General features: G+C 35.6%; 1 protein-coding gene across 6 annotated transcripts in view; it reads left to right on the top strand.

Moving 5' to 3' along the window:
* Window positions 1-12,456, top strand: part of FMN1 (formin 1) — a 209,578-nt gene that overhangs the window by 63,469 nt on the left and 133,653 nt on the right. For 4 of the 6 annotated variants that reach the window (XM_069784109.1, XM_069784110.1, XM_069784107.1 and 1 more), the window contains one exon: window positions 6,093-6,125. The exons of the other annotated variants lie outside the window; for them this stretch is intronic. In XM_069784109.1, the coding sequence (XP_069640210.1) occupies window positions 6,093-6,125 (33 nt within the window). The remainder of the gene's footprint in view (window positions 1-6,092; window positions 6,126-12,456) is intronic. 6 annotated transcript variants of the gene reach the window in all.

Below are 12,456 nucleotides of genomic sequence, written 5' to 3'. Positions count from 1 at the left end.
TTATGACTAGATCAGCACTTACAGCCTCTCATGTCCAAGAAGAGGAGTTTAGACATGAATTCTGCTGCTCATAAAAGTACTTATGTTTGAAGAACAGTCTCCACATTAAGGTGGTGTAGATATACAGATCCTGTGATTTCTATTAAAATTCATTTTTAACCATAAGGATCAACATAGTTCTCTTATATAAAACAGAGTTTAGTCTTTTGCTTAAGCAAAACAGAAATTTAAAAAGTGATAAGAGAGAAGTACTTGACATTCCGGCTGGAGAAAATGTTAAAAAAAAAAAAAATCAAGTTGAAACATTAATCCATTTAGTACTTTTTTTCATTACATGTTTTCTTGTTAATTCAAATGTATGTATTTAACATTAAAAACCCCCTGTTTTCTCACAAGTCTGTCTATTCATCATCCTTAAATCTGCAGTGAGGTAATGCTGTCTCTGCCACAATTTCTGTAACAATAGTCTGTGATGCTGTAAGCACAATTTTCAGGGTGAATAAGAAAATCAGTAGGTGACTGAGAAAGGTCGTATTAAACAAAAAGTGTCTAGATAAATGGTGAATGAAATACAAAATAATGGCAGAGGTTTATTGCCAATTCTCAAATATATTAAGGCCTTGGTCCCCTATGCTCTGGGTTCCCCGCAAGAAAATCACTTTATGGTCATGATGTAAATGCAGAGAATAACCAGCTTATGTGAGAGAAAGAAAGGCATAATGGTGTGAACAAAGAGATGAGAGATAAGAACATAATTTCTTATGTTTCTTTAACATAAACTTCCTTTGTGGCCTTGAACAATTTGTGTTTGTCTCTAAAAAGACAGAATGCTTGATGTCGTTAGTGTCCTGAAGGAAGTTGTTGTAACAGTCGCTGCTAACAGTTGGTTTCATCTTAAAATTAGAAAAAATAACTTTTTTTTTATTAATTTCAGTTTATTTAATTTCAGTATGGTATTTGGGGTTTCGTTCTGGTATTCTATTATACATTTTATTGTAATGAACTACAACTACAGCAAGCAGGATATTATGCATCGATTGAGGGTAGTGTTTTTGTGATTTAATGGTCACTGGTCAATTTGATGTGACCTCAGAGCGCAGGTGGGCTGCATAAAGGTTTTTGTAAATTATTATAACTAAAGCTATAATTTTATGGATTTGGAAGGTATTGAGCATAGTACTACTTGGAAATCTCGGCATTCTCAGACAAATGGGTTGTGCATGTGCTGATCAACGCAGCAGCCACTTTTCCAGATATCTTGCAGTCCTGTCTGCTAAGATTTACTTTGAAAATATTAAAAGAAAAACCCTCAAACACAAGCAAGCAACGGAAACTTCCTTTGCTTTTCTCTCCCCACCTTAGCTGATGCTGTCATTCATACTGTGCCTTGTGAGATAGGAACAAAAAGATAGGCACCTGTTAATGCTGAAGATTTGTTAAGGTGCTTGTGTTCCGTTTCCAGCCCTTTTGCTGCCTTCTGGAATGACTTCCGGAAAGTTGTGAGACCTTTCCAACCTTCAGTTTACTTATCCGTAAAACTGGGATAAGAATCCTGACCTATTTTTCAAGCCAAATTCCTTTTTCTGTTTATATGCTATTAGCATGAGATAGAGATGCAGAATGGAAAAGAATACTTAATTCCTAAACTTAAATCTGCAAAAAATAACACTTACAGTATGGTAACTGTGCTTACGGCCATATGATAAAATGTTCATGCCTTCCTATACACTGAGGATTATATTATTACAAAGTGAGGGGGAAGAAGAGTTATGCTCCACTTTTTCAATAAAAATCCCTGCTTTTATTTCCATTATGCATACCATCAATAGAAATGTAGTAATTTTAGGAGACCTGTTGTTTTTGAGTCTGGATGAATCTATTGCAGCAGATACCTGACAACGACATGTTTTACGCTATACAAAACCATATCTGGATTCCTACATCTGTGTAGATACCAGCGTGCTTAAGAATTCACATACAGAACAGCTTTGGTCCACTCAAAGTAGCAACTTGATTTTTAAACTACATTTTTCCTAGTGAGAGGGTTAATCTGTTATCTGAATATAATGAAGGCAAGTTCTGTGAATTATTTCTTTTACTGTAGTTTTTATTTTGAAATGTAGGCACCAGTATGGGTCCTACCAATATGATGTTGCAAAGGCCCAAAACAGTCACAGGGTTTTACAAGGTGACTCTTGTTATATAATTGAAACAGTGAAAGAGCAATTGTGTACAGCACAAGAAGAATGACTTTGTATTTTATTTCCATGGTTCTATTTCAAAATATATGAGGCCCTTTGTATAACAGAAATGCCTCTGAGTGTTACTGAATTCACTTTCCTGTTCTCCAGTCTGACTGTACACATGATCTGAAGTTCTGTTTGGCCCAGCTTTTGAACATGAGAGATTTAGATACTAGTCTGAATGAAACGCTGAGTCTGAACACCCTGATGCTTTCTGAAAATTTGCATCTGGATTTAGAACTGCTTTTTGGCTTTCTTTTTAATTAAATTCGGTATCACCCCTGCCAAGTTTGCCCCCTCTGCTACAGCACAGACACATACCTCTTATCTGTAAAAAACCCAACCCTATTTATTTTACATTTCTTAGTTTTGCATATATCCATGTTTTAAGTTTGTTAACAGTTCTAAACTTGAGAATTGCTGAGAATATATTGGGGAAGCGGTGTGCCCATGTGTGTGTAGGCACACTCACCCACATACTCACCCACATTTGAATAAATATACACTTGTACTGCAGGTATAGTATGCATGCATTCTCAATATATGCTTACTATATATAGTATACAGTGATTGCAAAGCTGTTATAGATCTAGAATAAGTGCTTTGTATTTTAAATTTGTGCTAGATGAAATAGGTAGTCTGTAACTCATCAAAGAAATTCTGTAACAAATTTGTTCCTTGTGTTTGCTGATAAGGTGTTATTTGTTTACCATATTGCGTTGGTGAATGTGATCCTGTAATAGATTAGTTTTGTAAAAATGAAGTAGGACATTTATTGAGAAAGAAATCATGTTGAATGTCCCCAGCAGCAGTACCCCTAATGTTGCCTTCCTGTGAGGGTGAAAGTGATAAGCAAAGCTATTCATTTCTGCTCTCAGGTAAATGAACTGTAGCTGTAACCTCTCACAGGAGAGGAATGATCAAGTAGATAAGTTACTCAGGTGACTGCTTCGTAATAGTGCTTTATACTGCTTTGCAATCAGAAAGAATAAGGACTATTTTCTTTATTTCCATGACAGACAATCAAGGGGTTGTGGTATTTTCCTTCAGGAGGCTGCTTCTCTGTGGTTATCCTTTTGTTGTTCTCAGGGAATTCAACGACTGTTGTGAAGTTAATTCATTTTCTGTAGTAAGTTAACTCTTACATCTTCTGTATTATTTCAATATCCAGCCAGTATTTAGATACTGGACTGTTGGCTTGTTTAGGACTGTTTATTCTCCCCATGTCCTTCTCCGTCTGTCTCTCTTCCTCACATCTGACATATTTTCACTGTATCAGAATCTTTAAGGTGCTGAAAATCATTGAAATTTTAGACTTGGAGGGTTCTTCCTTCCCTTAAAAGTCTAAAAAAACCCAAATTAAGTTGAAGTGAAGGATATCTGCTCATTTCCCAATCTGGGGAATTGACATCCTTATATGTATTGAATTACAGGGCTGTAAAAGAGTTCAGTTTCAATGGGAAGTAAAGAAAGGATGACATAAAGGAATAGGTGGAATGGGGTAAAGGAAGAAGGATTAGAATAATGTGTCAAAACTACATTCAGTATTGTTTTAGCCAATCCCCTATATGTAAAAAACAGGTAATTCTAAGAATTTCTTTAAGCACAAATCAGTTTTAATTTCCTAGTTCTAAAAGCATGCTTAAATGCAAAACTTGTTCAAATTGGTGTTCAGAAAGTTTAAGGAAGTCTGTCAACTTTTTATAAACCTAAGCTTTGAGCCTTCACTAACCAATCATCTTGTAAAAAATGTGTAAGCCACAATTTGTCTACTTAGTGTTGCATTCATGTAGCATTTCAAATAAATGTTTGTATTTCTCCCAGTGTTACTTCTGTGTGAAAATTACATTTTTTAAACACCATTCCAAGACTGAACAAATAACATGTTTTGAAAGTTGCTCATGACTATGTTTATTGGAAGAAAAGCCTGAACATTTGGTGCTTTTTAGGACCATAGCCTGAAAAAGCCTGCAAGGTCCTATCAATGTGCCTGTAAAAGTAAATACATAAATAATAAAAAAGGTGCAGCTGTGGTGACTAGATTCCCTTCTGACACCTGGTGGTTAAAGGGGAAAGCTACATAGGGAAATAATGGAGGAGGAAACAAAGACTATAGTAAAAGGGAATATTGAAAATGATGGGACCAAGGGGGTTACCAAGGAGGGAGAAAAGATTAAGAAACCTTCACTATTCTGAAATTTAATGAATCAGCTCAATTAAAAGTTAATTATTTCCTTTATGCTACAGGGTGTGGTACATCTCAAGAGAGGTAGATTGCACTCAAGTTTTCCAGCTTTTATTCTCTAATTACTTTTAAATTGTGTTAACATTATTTTGCATGTTTGCACATGAGTTTAATAGGTAAGACTTTTTATGAAAATTATGAATGTAATGACCAGAAGTGGCTATATAGGTAATTTATCTTCAAAGCTCCTACTTTCTACTAGAAGTTTTAAGATCATGGTAGAGAAAGTTCCTAAACTGCTAATGTAAAGTTTGAGGAGTAACTCATCTATTTGAAATGTGACTTATGGACATCTCTGTGGGAAAGGTTTTCATATCTGATTTTATTTAAAATTATTCAAGTAGGTGAGTTGTTTTGTTATCAAAGAAGAAAAGGTAATTTTTGCACAGCACAGTTTTGAACACAAATAGAATACTGAATAATATTTGAGTGTGTATACTTGCTTTTTGCAACAGTTTTGGAGAATGAAAATTGCCATTTGAAACCCTGTGACCCACTGTATCCAATATTCCCAAAGCTGTAGGTTAAATTTTCAGGTCACCAGATGTACTAGTGAACACTTGTACCTTTTCTTTCAGAAATGGTGATGAACAGTGCAGCTTGATCAGTGTTGTGATAAAGATTTACATGACCATATATTGTGTATATTCATAAACATTATTGCTGCTCTGTATTCAGATAATTTCTGCATGATTATAGAACTGAACATACATTAAGCATCTGCATAAATTACATAGGTTGTCCAAAACATCCAGATTTTATTTCATGTTTGGTTTTCTATGCATTTCTATGCATGCTATAGTGTGTATTTTCTTTGCAAAACAGTGGCGCATGCCTCATACTTTACTAATCATTAGTAATATCTTATATGTTTTATTTCTGCCACCCAGTGGCATATGCCATACATTGGCCACTGTTAGTGCACAGCCTATCTTTTTTTTTAAAAAAATGCATGTTTTAGAAACAACTTAAAAAGCAAAACAAGGAATTCTTGAAAGTGTTCCCACCCCAAACTTGTGTCTTCTAATCAGATTGTATGGAATGAATCTGTCAGAAGAGGCTAAGCTTTCTGATCTGCATTGCTCTTCTTGCCTTACTAAGCAACATGAAAAGACAATAATGAGTGAGCATCATTGTTATTTCCAATTGAAAATCTTGAGGAATGAATAAAATAAATTATTAATCATTCTACGGTGTGCAATATGCAATTCTGTATACTTATCGAGCTAAGAGCTTTATAGAGTTATTTGCAAGTTTGTTTTCATAGTGTTACTGCATGTGGCCTATTGTTAACTAAGGAACATCCATGAGATTTTTTACATGATAGAAATTTATTTAAATACTTGCTATTTGATTTGATGGACAGTGCTGATATCTAGGTACACTTAAGAAATTAAGCAATTCATAAGCAGTTGATAATTTTTCGCAAGACAAAATGATAAAAATGGGAGCTGAAAATACTGACGGAGGTATGTATTTGTAGTAATGAATAAAAAACAGGGAGTCTGCCAGACTCCCTGCTAGGGTATGTATTTAATCAGTGTAAAAATATAAATTCCCTGCGTGAAGCTTAAATACAATCTTACTTATGCTTTTGCCTCTAGCTCACCTAAAGCTTTACAAGGAGGGACCACCAGGTGGGTGGAACAGTGTAATGTTGTCTGTCTATGTCTAGTCTTTGGTCTCTTTTGTTACTGTAAAGGCAGTATTTACCTTTCCTTGATGGAATAAAAATAGTAAAGGCAGAGTGTGCAGTACCTAATAAAAACTACAGAAGTTCTGTAATATAGATGAGAATCTGTTTTCAGAATTCTAGCTTACATTGCTTCAGTTTCAGTGGCCGCCATCCCACTAAAGTGAGTGGAATGTAGGTTGATTTCTTTGACTGTCAGATCCATCCCACAATGCTGAGTGTGAAATTTTTGCAAAGTTAAGATTTGAAGCCTGAGTGGAAGAACATCGCAATTAAGAACTGGTGTATTACTTTCTCTTCTTCTCCCCCCCAACCCCGCCATTTCTCTTGTCTGCGAGCAAACTCCAGGTAAATGTAACTCATTTTAGAGATAATCTAATATGCCTAATGATTGGGCTTGTTATAATCTGGCAGGTGCTTATTCTAAAACTCTTTGAAGCAAAGACTGTATGTGTAGTGAAAGCCGAGCTGGAAAATTTCTTTCTGAGTTGATGGGCTATGGTCCTCTACTGTGAGGTATATCTTACATAAAACTGAGGTAACAGCTAAATTTAAGCAAAAGACAAGGTGAAGTGAATTAATAAATGATGAAAAATATTGTAGCAGCATACTTTTACTGATCTGAATAATTATTGCATATCAAAAATGGGAACTGAAGCTTTTGGTATGAGAACTGAATTTGCCCTGTTTACTAGTTTAGTACTCGTCAGTTTGGAAGGATTAAAGGGATGATGGCTTTTTACTTTTCCATAATCTTGATGTATTTGGACACACACTGGTCCTGATTCAAAACAAGAGCACATTTAACGCTGCCAAAGAAATACAATAAAATCCCATTGAAAACTGTGTGAGCGCTAATTAGATACTAACTGATAGTGCCATTATCAATGAATCAGTAGGGATGTCTTCTGAAGGAAAAGGGGATTTCATTGTGCTTTAAGAAAGGGAATGAACGATATTAACCTCATTTATGGAAGTTTATTTCAGATATAGCCCCTGCTGTGTCCTTCTGCATTTTCTTGCTCAGTTTTGTATCCCACCAAGAGCAGGACACACAGAGCCCTGACCATTGTTGGATTTCAAATGAAACTTAAGGAGCTTATTTTGTACAAACTCTTGTGGCTTGGAAACTCCTGTGAAGCAGCGCTTTCAAATTACTGAATTATTATTGAATGTGTGATAACTAACTGAAGCTGAGTTGGAACTCAGTTTATTTTAAAAGAGGATTTTCTGATAGCATTCCTCTTTTTTTCTACAATGACTTGTCACGTCTGCAATCGCTTGCTGAAGTAACTGACATAACTGAGTAAGGCATGTTTCGAAGCATTTCTATTTTTCCCTGTATGTGGGAATGAGAGGAAGCAACACGTTCTGGAGAGTCCTGGTATGACAGCTGAGATAGCAGGTGGGTTTTGTGGTATTTTAGGTGAAGACCAACTAGTTTCATTCTGGTGTCATGAAGGTGGTGAACCTGTGTACTTTTTATAAGTGTGCTGCTTTTTTTGATATTGAGTTTATATAATCCATAAAGTACATAAAGTACTCTGAAATTTCAGTCTGCCTTTTTTGCTAAAATAAATATTTGAATAAAAGCTTCCTAATGAGATTCTCAAATGATGAAATACCAACTCCCTAGTGATTAAAACACCCTTTGTGAAAAACGAGAAGTTGTTTCTGAGTCCTCCTTTTAGTGTAATGTATTGCCTCAGTATCTCTAGCCTGTCTTCTCCTTTATTTCTGTAAGTTAAGAAACTTGTCATTACACTGTGTATGGGTAATCATTATTTGTTTAATCATTAAGCAGTTTCCTGTTCTCATGCTTTTCAAACAATTACAGTATAGCAATCTGCTGAGTTAAAACTTTCTAAGGTTTAAGAATTGTTTCCTTTTTTTTTGATCTTTTTTTGTAGTTGAGTTAGGAATGCTAGGTGTTGTTGGTGAATATTCAATGTGATTATTTTACAAGACTTATAAACAAATGTTATGACCAGGATAAACTCTTGATGCATTATATCACTGAAGAACAAGTTAGTCCTTAATTCTACCATTTAGATGGTGATGCAAGTGGACATCACGTTAGAAGAAATAAATCCAAAGGACTTTGAAGCCCTGTCCTATTCCCTTTGAAGTTTAATAATGAGAGTACACTCATGTTTGTTACAGCTGCATGAATACTTCTTAGGGAATAAGACAGTGTTCAGGCATTTTTGCATTGATTAAAGCAACTTATACTGGAATTTGTTAGAATTTCCCTGCACATACCATCAGCGATCTTGGGGTAGGAAAGTTACATTGTCCATATAAACTGTCATTAAGTGGACTTCTGAAGTGTCTGGTCTGACAGACTCATCTCTCCCTGACAATTCAATTGCTAGCATTTCCCATTTCCCTCGCTCGAAGTAGGCCCTACCTTTACAGGACACTGGTGGTGGTGGGGAGGTCCTGGAAACACTTAGGTATTAGGTATTTAGAGTCACAGGCCACTCATGTGATTTACTGCCTGTCTGGAGACTGGGCAAATGAGCAAGCTATTATGATTGTGCATCCCATAAAAATCTCATATTTTTTCCCTCCTTTCCAATGGAACATATAAGTAAACAATGTCTTAGAATTGTTTGTGGAACAGAAAAAGAAAATAGTACCACTCGCCTCTACCCTAAAAAGCTGGGGTTCTGAGGTGAAGGAATTCTGGCCTACACAACTTCTTGCTTCAGATTTTGAAGGTCTTCTGCATTTGTAACTAAAAAGATTAGAGGTGTAATTATTTGGGAGTTCTGTGTGTTTTAAAGAAGCCAGCTCAAACTAAACCCTCTATTCAATATCCTTAACACCTCGATATCCTAGCTCAACTTTCTCTGTAGAAACCATAGACGCAAACACGCCCACGGAAGTTACAGGTGAATTGCCCGGAGACCATGTTTATCCTAGGTCAGGATAAATGCTAAAGCTGAACAGTTGAGGCAGTAAGTACTGATGGACTCATTCACATTCAGGTATCAAGGGCCTAATAATACTAGAATATGCTGCTATTTTACGTACTTGGGTTTTATGATTATTAAGGGTAGATTTGAGCAGTCCTGTGTTATACATTTTATTTAGAAGATTAGCTTTGAGGGCCAAAATTTTAGAAAACACAATGCTGTAAAAATTAGTGCAGTATACTGAATACGACTTCCTTTGTTTCACATTATTTTGTGTTAAAGTTTAAAACTCCTAGTTATAAAATACAATAACTATTAAAAAGTATGTCCTTTTTGTATAACTTACATCAGGATAAGCAACCTTTCTCTATTGCCTTACCTTTTTCCCCATATGTAAGTTTTGGTATCTGTCAACTTTTTGGGTTCCAGGTACTTTTGTTTTTAAATTGCTGTTCAAGAGAACGTGAATAAAACCTTCTGCTGTCATACCTATACACCCCTTATGTTCTTTAGTGTATTTGTACACTCTTTGCTCCAGCAGATGTGATGTATAAATGGTTGCAGGCATTTGTCCACTGTTTCACAATCCATGATACTCAGTTGTTTTCACACAGTTGATGTCTGTGATTCTATAATGAATTCAATTTCTGCCGTCTTAGAGCATTTTAGGCCCTTTGTTCACTTCTTGTCCATCTTAATTATTCACCCATTTTTAATTGTTTGGGTTTGCTTCTTCAGCTTTTCCATTGTGCTTCCACAATAATTCTCTTATCTGTTTACTTACTATGCAATTACAGGACACAGAGTTGCTTCCTCCTTGCAGTGGGCATTTAGTTAAAACACAATCTCATTTCCTTCTTGCAACCCATTACTTCATTGTAGGTGTTAATTCCATGCTTTAACTGGAGCATTTCAAATGTTGTAGTACCATGTGATAACGAAAATATTATTTAAAAATCCTTGCTTTTAGATACAGATTTCTTTTCCTGATACACTGGTATCTTTTTAGTCAATATTACCTTTATATGATCCTTATTGCCAACATACTTTAAAATCATGAAGGAGACTGATACCAAATCTGGAAGTTAGCTAAGAAAGAATGTTACCAGATTTGCACTGGTTCTGTCTTTGCAATGTTCAATGCTAATCAGATAAAACACTAATTATAATTAATTTTTCCAGCACTTGTGTGTAGGCCAAACCAAATATAGTGTGACTGGAAGTAAAGTTGTGATACTTTCTAATATTGACTATATCTATGGGTGGCAGAACAGGATCAGGATGTTAGTCTAGTTGATCACTCCAGAAATTGTCAGGTTTTTTTTCCCAAGCACATTCTAAAAACATACAGTTGAACAAGGAAATTTCAAATGTGTATGTTACTATCAAATAAAATTTAACAAGCTAATCATTAGGAAAAAGGTAAGACAAAAAACTGTATTAAAGTGAAAATCTAGATGAAAAACAAATGAGATAACAAGTTCACATCCAGAATAAAAGAACAGTATATCTATATCTATAAATTAGTGAATTATAGCTTGACTTCAGGGGAAAAAAAAAAAAAAAGAAAAGAAAAATGTTATTAATGGAGTACAGAACTGCCACCCAGTGGAAATGACTAATTTTACATTTTCTCAGTCTCTTTCAGAATTTCAAGAAATCAGACATCTATTTTCTTGTCAACGGAATGTATAATATATTTACTCATTATGGAAATTATTCCAAATTTTCTTGGTTTAATCATAATTATATTTATCTACAATAGAGAATAATGTTTCAAACAATAAAAAAAAAGGAGAGTTACGATTTTACAGGAGATAACATTTCATGTACAATGAACATTGCAATGCATATATGGAGCTAGATTTAAAAAAGCTCCATATATCTTTTGTCCTGGGGAGCCCAGAACCGGACACAGCACTCCAGCTGTGGCCTCACCAGTGCTGAGTAGAGGGGAAGGATCACCTCCCTCAACCTGCTGGCAAGAGTCCTCTAACACAGCCCAGGACACTTAGCTGCCTTTGCTGCAAGGGCATGTTGCTGGCTCATGTTCAACTTGGTGTCCCCCAGGTCCTTTTCTGCAAAGGTACTTTCTAGCCATTTAGCCCCCAGCACGTCGTGGTGCCTGGGGTTGTTCCTTCCCAGGTGCAGGACTTTGCACTTCCCTTTGTTGAACTTCATGAAGTTCCTGTCAGCCCATTTCTCCAGCCTGTCGAGGTCCTTCTGAATACCAGCAAGAGCCTCCAGCTTATGAGCCACTCCTCCCAGTTTTGTACCGCCAGCAAACTTGCTGAAGGTGCAAACACTCTACACTCTGCACATATTCATAAAAGAACTGGAAAAGTGTGACTTGAGAAGCAGAAGCTTGCAGCTGATGTGAAGTTAGTAAGAGTAGTAAAAATAAGACCTGAATGCAAATTTAGCATTCTCTCATCAGAATGCAAATTTTTGTCATGAGAATTAATAAAAAAAAAGGTAAAAAAATTCTAAGATTGAAGGACTATGCGATAAAATGGCAAAGGAAATCCAAAATATAGAACTATTAAGAAGTGCACTTGAGGAAGAAAAATCCTAAATACATATAGAGATTAATGAACTCTGATCTGATCATTACTCTTTATAAACAAGACCTTGATGTTAAAATAGATCTTGGGAAATGTCAGTTCAGTGCTTGGTAGTGATCAAAAAGCAACCGAAGTGGTAGGAAGTAGTAGGAAAGGAATAGAAGATAAAATCTTCTAGATCATCATAATGCCATTGTATAAACATCCACATTTTGAATTTTGTGGGAAAGTGTAGTTTTGTTAACTCAGAAAGGTTACAGTAGAACTGTGAAAGGTTCAGGGAAGGACAGCAACTCTGATCAACAACATGGAACATGTTCCTTATGAGGAAAGCCTATGTAGACTAATATTCTTTCAACTGGAGAAGAATCAGTCAAGGGGGTCAGTCAATTTGGAGATCTCTCAAATCATAAGAAACAGCAAATGGGTAAATGGTGAACAGTCATTCACTATTTCTTCCAGCACAGGAATTGGAGGCATCAAATGAACCTAACAGGTGCAGATTCAAAATAAACAAAAGGGTCTTTACCTAATGTGCAATTCATTCTTTGCTGCGGGACATTGTCTGCTTGCAGGAGTTTTAAAATCAGCAATGCACATTCATGGAAGAGGAATCCACTTGCAAACTATTAAATATGCAAACAACTTCTCTGGTTTAGAAAGTTCCTGAATTGCAAATCAGGTTGCTGGAAGAGCGTACTGGAAAAGTACTACTACCTTTTTGCCATTTTTTAATTTTTTTTTTTTTTTTTTTTTGATTTAGAGCTGGTTGGAGTTGAATCTATGCAGT

Source organism: Haliaeetus albicilla, chromosome 5, assembly GCF_947461875.1.
Source record: "Haliaeetus albicilla chromosome 5, bHalAlb1.1, whole genome shotgun sequence".
NCBI classification, from domain to species: domain Eukaryota; kingdom Metazoa; phylum Chordata; class Aves; order Accipitriformes; family Accipitridae; genus Haliaeetus; species Haliaeetus albicilla.
Note: the sequence above shows the minus strand (reverse complement) of the source record. Positions and strands in the feature narration are given on the sequence as shown.